Raw genomic sequence first — 7,526 nt, forward strand, 5'->3', positions numbered from 1 at the left:
GATTATGAAACTGTTAGGGACTTGGGTATTATGGGGTGCTCAAAGTTGCACATCGAGTAGTATGGGATGTTTGATATTGTATATAAGGAGAGTGGTTCTTCCCCCTTAACAGCTAGCTTTTAAGGTGTGGTTTTCCACTTTCCTTAGATACTTAACAATGGTATCAGAGCGTGGTTCTCGGCGCCATGGAAAGCGCTGGCAAAGTGGCTACCGGTGTCGATAGAGTGAATCCTAGTGGCATATACACATTAAAAAGTCATCTCTAATTTGTATGTAATTTATATATTACTTACAGGGGAAGAATTTCTTATCCCTATATTATACCCTCCACATTTTTCATTGAGTTCACTTTATTTTCCTTTAGCTCTTCTCAATAAAGCTGTATGAGGTACCTTCCTCTGCAATTGAACATTATTGCTTTGCTTCAATGTTGGGACCCATAGGTGGTTGTTTGGTTATCAATAGCAGTCATGTTTGAACTTTGAACCAACATGCTAAACAAATGCTTCACTATCTAATACAAGGGTTATATCAAATTTGAATTGTAGTGCTTTTTTCTTTTTTTTTTTTTTTTGGGCTAAATTTACAATTCAAAGCCATGATGATTATAACATCATTGAACCAAGCTGAAGTAGTGTTACTTGTATGTTAAAGCTATGAGAATCTACCTCTTACCAGCGTGAGGCAGTTAATTAGTTAACTTATCAAAGATAGGTACAATAGCTTTCATAATTAATCCCTTGGAAATATGTATATGACACAAAAATAAAGTAACTTTCATTGTTATTAATACTCAAATTTTGGACATTTCTTACATATCATGTAGATGCAGGTCTTCTTTTTCCAATAAGTTAGACCAATAATACCATGAACTGATGTTTTATCAATGAACTTCAAAGTATTAGTGTAATTTATATAGGAGTATCTCTCAAAGAGGATTTTATTTTATTTCAGTAGAAACAAATTAAAAGCAAAAAGAGAAAAAAAAAAAGAGAGTAGTAACTAACATGCTATTATCATAACTAATGCGATTGATGCATTTGAGAGAGATTATTAATTTAGTAAAGTAATAAATTAGTATAATAGTACTATTGAGCCTGGTCACATTAATTGAAACTTCCAACAAGATGCAATAATGTTGCAACCACCAAATGAATTAGAATCAAGGACAAAGTAAGTGTGATCCAGCTAGATGCTAGGCAATTCTAATAACTCAATTCATACAATTTTTCCATCAACAGAGATGTTGGGATGACTTGAAGTCAATGTCCTTTAGCTAACAAGTAAGGAGCACCACACAATCAAGAAGGGAATACAATGAATAAAGCTGAATTAATGGAACTTAGAAGGAGCAACTCTTCATCACATCAAATTACATGCAGCATATCTGATCTACTAATTTGTTCTACAAATTAAAGAGAGAAAAACTTACAATGTGTGGATTAAAGCAATTTCTCCAATAAGAATATTTTTGTTATAAAGAATTTGTTACCTAAAAGAAGAAGGTTAAGTAACAAAGTAGACCTTATTTTATCAAATGCATAATTTTTTACCATGATCCACAACAAGCTCATTATGATAATGATAATGTATCTGACATCAAGGACGAAATTTCCACAAGGACTATAACTCTACGTCTTGCAATCACATGGCTTGACAACCACTTGTAACAGTTCAAATAATACCATCAGTCTTAATTTAATGCTGAATAGTAACTAATATCACAATATGCTATAGGAAAATTTTCAAGTATTCCGAAAATATTGATGTTTCGGTAGTTTTGGCTATTGATTTCCACCATGTACATATTTTATAATTCAGATCAATTATTAAAACTACTGAAACACTAGTATTCCTGAAATATTTGAAATGCCTCCTCTGCTATTTACCATAACTAATGCAATTTGATGTATTTGAGAGAGATTAGTATAGTAGTACTATTGAATCTGCTCCCATAAGTCATAACAAAACACATTAAAATGAAACTTCCAACAAGATTCAAAAATGTTGCATCCATCAAATAAATTAGAATCAAGGAAAGTTAGTGTGAGCCAACTAGAAGCTAGAAGGTAATTCAAATAACCCAATTCGTACAATTTTTTCATGGACAGAGATGTTGGGACGACTTGAGGTCAATGTCTTTCAGCTAACAAGGAAGGAGCACCACACAATCTAAAAGGGAATACAGTGAATCAAGCTGAATCAATGTCCTTCAGCTGAATTATTGCACTGCATCTGCAACATTATTTTACCATGACCCACAACCAGCTCATTATATTAATGTATCTGACATCAAAGGCAAAAATAATGATGCCAGTTTTGAAAAAATAAATAAATAAAAACTTAAAAAGTAACAAACAGTAAGAAATAAAGGCAAAAATGAAAATTACGTTTTTTTTTTTTTCACATTGCAAAATCACTTTCAAGTTTCAAGCACATAAAATTAGTACAGAGCCAGCAAGACACTCCCACTAAGTAAGGAGACCAACGTTTTATTGAGTCAACAGTCTTTGTCTTTTTGCCATCAAATTATTGACAACTACTTCTTCACAATAAGCTTTCATACACCTACACACAGTTCACTTACAAACCCTGCAAAATCTACATTTTCACTCTCCTTCATACCTGAATTCTGATCACTTGTTTGAGATAATATCATGGCTGATGCACTTGTTGGTGGAGCTTTACTTAATGGCTTCATTAACGTTGTCTTTGACAGGTTGCTCACAAAGGATACGGTCAACTTGGTCTTGGGCAAGAAGCTTGGCTCTGACTTGCTTGAAAGGCTGAAGATTTCACTGCTTGCTGCTGATGCTTTGCTTGATGATGCTGAGTACAAGCAACTGGGCAACAATCGTGTGAGGGAGTGGCTCAACAGTCTAAGAGATGCTGTTTATGATGCTGATGACTTTCTGGACGCTGTCCTCACCAAAGCCGCCACTGAAAAGAAGGTACGTTCTTTGTTGCCTAGTTTCTTCCTCGACCGACATAGGAAGATGGTAGATAACATGGAAGGGGTGGTTAAAAGAATAGAATTTCTTGTAAGTCAAAAAGATATCCTTGGTCTTCAAAAGACTACCAAGGATAATAACTTGTCATCATCATCATTATCATCATCATCATCATGGCGAGAAACCACATGTCTGATGGAAGGGAACATATATGGAAGGGAGGATGATCAACAAGCTCTAATCAAAACAATTGACAACAATGAATCTCAGTTATCTGTGATTCCTATTGTTGGCATGGGTGGGGTTGGTAAAACAACCTTAGCCAAATGGGTGTACAGTGTCGCGGAGGGATTTGATCTGAAAGCATGGGTCTGCATCTCTGAAACATTTCATGTTGCTGACATTACAAAGAAAACCATTGAGGAAACTACAAAAACTACTTGTAGCCCTGGGAGTTTAAATTTGCTTCAAAATAAACTGCAGGAAATCTTGTCGGGAAAGAAGTTCTTTATTGTTCTAGACGATGTCTGGAGCGATGATGCCGATAAGTGGAAGCAATTTATAACTCCTTTTCAATGTGGGGCTAAGGGTAGTTCAATTCTTCTTACAACTCGTATGAAAGAGGTTGCTTCAGTAGTTCAAACATGTCCCTCTCACTTTCTTAACGAGTTGTTAGAAGAGTACTGTTGGTCATTGTTTAAAGACAAAGCATGTTTTCCGGAGTCAAACGGTATTCCAACATTAGAGGAAATCGGTAGAAATATTGTCAAGAAGTGTAAAGGGTTGCCATTAGCTATTGAAACACTTGGGCGCTTGTTGCAAGGAAAGCGTGATGCTAAAGAATGGAATGCTGTTTTAAGGAGTGACATCTGGGAAATTTCTACGAAAAATAGTAAAATTATTCCAGCATTGTTAATAAGCTACTTCCAGCTACCTCCTTACTTGAAGCGTTGTTTCGTTTATTGTTCATTGTTTCCCAAAGATTATGAGTTTGAGAAAAATGAACTAGTTTTGCTGTGGATGGCTGAAGATCTTTTAAGGCTACCAAAGAGAGGAGAGTGTTTAGAAGAGGTTGGTTCTCAGTGTTTTGAAGAATTGGCTTCAAGGTTATTTTTTAAACCAGCTGAGTATGAGAGGTACGTGATGCATGATCTGTTGCATGACTTGGCAATATTCCTTGCTGGAGACTTCTATTGTAGAATAGAAGAGTTTGGTGAACAAGAAGAGAAGAAGGTTCTCATTCGTCATTTGTCACATTTCGGAAGCTTAGATCATCTAATCTCAAAAGTCTTTAAGTCCAGTGTGAAAGCAGAATCTTTGAGGACATCGTTGTATATCAAAGATTTGTTAAGCATGGAAAGCAGAGCATCAAAGTTGAAATACTTGAGAGTTTTATCCTTTTGCGAACTTGATGCATTACCAGGTTCAATAGGTAAATTGATTCATCTACGCTATTTGGATCTCTCTTGGGCCAAGGTTAAGACATTACCAGAGTCATTATGCAACTTGTTTAATCTACAAACATTGATCTTGTATCAATGTCGTTCCCTGACCATGTTGCCCAATGACATGCATAAACTTGTGAATTTACGGCATCTTGATCTTAGGGGAACTTTTTTGGAAGAAATGCCTAGGGGAATAGGTAAATTGAAACACTTGCACACCTTAAGTTCGTTTGTGGTGGGCAAGCACAAAGACAATGGAATGGAGGAATTAGGAGGGCTCTCAAATCTTGAAGGATCATTTGAGATTAAGAAGTTGGAGAATGTTGCTGATGGCAGACAAGCCAGGAGTGCAAGGATGTTGGAGAAGAACCACATTGACTACTTATTGTTGGAATGGTCTCGGGGCCATGAGATAGTTTCAAACACGGAGACTGAGAGAGATATACTCGACGGCTTGCAACCGCACACTGGCTTGAAAGAGTTGAGAATCGAGGGATACAAGGGCGAAAGATTTCCAGATTGGGTGGGACACTGTTCCTACAACAATATGACAAGTGTATCTCTACTGAATTGCAAGAATTGCTGCATGCTGCCTTCACTTGGACAACTGCCATCTCTAAAGTCCCTGAGCATTTACGGTTTTCTTGAGCTCAAGCGTATTGGTGATGAGTTTTACAAGAATGACAGCGATCATCATTCCTCGCCTATTCCACCGTTTCCTTCACTCGAGGAATTGGTGTTTGCTTACATGCCACGGTGGGAGGAGTGGCACGTACCTGACCCAGAAGCTTTTCCTCGGCTTAGGAGACTTGATATAGATGATTGTCCATTGCTAAAGGGAGATATGCTTAACGACATATTGTGGAGAAGGGATTGTTGTTTGCGGGAAGATGAAGAAGGAAGGTCTGATGAGATGGTAGGTGGTGGGGATGCTTTATCAATAAGGCCATCTCAATCATTTAATGCAACCACCATCAACCATCAACCACACGCTGCTCTTCAACGTCTCTCCATTTCTTGGTGCTCGAAATTAGTGTCATTAGCAGGAGAAGGACTGGCTGCACCCAACTTGACTCATCTAAAAGTCACAATGTGCTTGAAGTTGGAGGCGTTACCACGTGACATGAAGAGTCTATTCCCAAGTCTACGGTCTCTCGTGATAGGTGGTTGCTCAGACATGTTCAGGTTGGCAGAGGGTGATTTGCCGCCTAACTTGAAAGAACTTGAAGTGGGAATTAGCGAGCAACAAATGAGGGATCTATCATGGATGGGCAACTTGCACGCCCTCACTCGTCTTGTTATTAATGGTTATTATACGTGTAAGAACATAAAGTCATACCCAGAGGTGGGTTCGCTGCCTCACCTTCCCTCCCTTACCACTCTGAGACTCTATCATTTTCCAAATCTGGAGACATTGGAGTGCAACGAGCTTCTCCGCCTCACCTCCCTTCAACAACTACACATTGATTGGTGTCCAAAGCTGGAGAATATGGAAGGAGAAAAGCTGCCTCCCTCTCTCTTGCTACTCAAAATTGAAGGCTGTCCGTTGCAAGAACACTGCAAGAACAAGCATCAACTAATCTGGCCCAAAATTTCCCACATCCCAACCATTCAATTCAATCGAGATTTCTGAGCAGGTAAATCATCTAACTTCACGGCTCTGATGCCACCACAATTCAATTATACATGCATCAATTTCCTTTTCCTCAAAAGAAAAGACTTCTCTCTTTCTTTACACATTATTAACTACTTGGACTGATATGAATTTGCATTCATGGAAAACCTCTCACTTTGTAGTTGTACTCAAAAGAAATATCCTCTGTTATTCTCAGAGAAAGTCATTCTTATAAATTCAAAGACACGGAATATATATATTGTGCATCCAACATTTGAGAATTTCTTTACATACATCGATAAATGAAATTTACTGTTTTCATCCATCTTCTGCAGGTACATTGTAATGAAGTAAAAGTGCCCAAATGGCAGAGATGTCATCATATAAATCTTATACAAATATTTTAGCTTCAGGTTGGTAAATTTACTCTACTTCATTCCATTCTAGAATTTACTTTTCCTCTTCTGTTGGGAAAAAGAAAAATGTTATCAAAACTTGATTTTAGAAGAACTAGATATATGCTCTTAATGGTAAAATTGTGTTTCTGCCTTTTGATGTTTATGACTTTATGCTGAACTAATCGGTACTACCATGTAGTAACTTAAATTTGATTCTTTTAACTGTTTTTGGAATCTATAAATTGTACTTTCTGTTACGATTCTATTTCTTGTCGTTCATTCATAATTTTAGCAAAGAGATCAATTCAAATCTTTCAAAAATATTCGAAAAGAAATTAAAACTTTCACCAAATACTAGGGACATCTAATATGGTTTTTCTTGTTTCCTTTTCTTCTATCCTTTAATCTCTTTTTAAAATTTTCTACAATATAACACAACATGATGCAGTTTGCAACTTCTTTTAAAAATAAAGCTTATTGTCTTGCCTGAAATAGAAAATGAAGCTTTAAAATAATTTAACAATTTTTTTCCTTCTGTTTTTGCCATCTTTTGCAGGTGAAAAGTTCACGGATGTTAGAGATTTCATTGCATATATATATAATGGAGATGTAAAGTGGATTAATGTGTTGGGAAGCAGTAGTGTGTTTTTATTTCAGGTTTCATTTTAATTGATATCTACACTAGTAAATTAATGACTGATGTGTATCATATCCACACTACATGTGGACTTGCTTGGATTATTCAATTCAATGCTTTGCTTCGAAGATAGGAACCATAGATGGTTGTTTGGTTATCAATATGCTACACAAATGAGTTTCAATATCTAATGCAAAGGTTGTATCAAACTTGAATTGAAGGCTTTTCTTTCTCTGTCTTTTTTTTTTTTTTTGGTTAAATTTACAATTCAAAGGTATGATGATGATTAACTTCATTTCATTATTGAAGCTAGCTGAAGTAGTGTTACTTATATGTTAAAGTTATGATAATCTACATCTTATCAAGCATGAAACAGTTAATTTAATTAACTTCTAATCAAAGGTAGGTGCAACAGCTTTCATAACCCCTTTGAAACATATATGACACAAAAATAAAGTAACTTCCATTGTTAGTAATACA

At 36.2% G+C, this 7,526-nt stretch overlaps 1 protein-coding gene across 1 annotated transcript; it reads left to right on the forward strand.

Moving 5' to 3' along the window:
* The first annotated feature begins 2,472 nt into the window (after nucleotides 1–2,472).
* Nucleotides 2,473–7,266, forward strand: LOC148572787 (putative disease resistance RPP13-like protein 1). The gene is made up of 3 exons (XM_088504786.1): nucleotides 2,473–6,033; nucleotides 6,347–6,424; nucleotides 6,966–7,266. Exon 1 carries the CDS (start codon nucleotides 2,658–2,660, stop codon nucleotides 6,027–6,029), a length of 3,372 nt encoding a protein of 1,123 aa, XP_088360912.1. The 5' UTR covers nucleotides 2,473–2,657; the 3' UTR covers nucleotides 6,030–6,033; nucleotides 6,347–6,424; nucleotides 6,966–7,266.
* The last annotated feature ends 260 nt before the right edge of the window (nucleotides 7,267–7,526 follow it).

Source organism: Arachis ipaensis, chromosome B2 (assembly GCF_059453495.1).
Source record: "Arachis ipaensis isolate K30076 ecotype BB chromosome B2, ASM5945349v1, whole genome shotgun sequence".
NCBI lineage: Eukaryota > Viridiplantae > Streptophyta > Magnoliopsida > Fabales > Fabaceae > Arachis > Arachis ipaensis.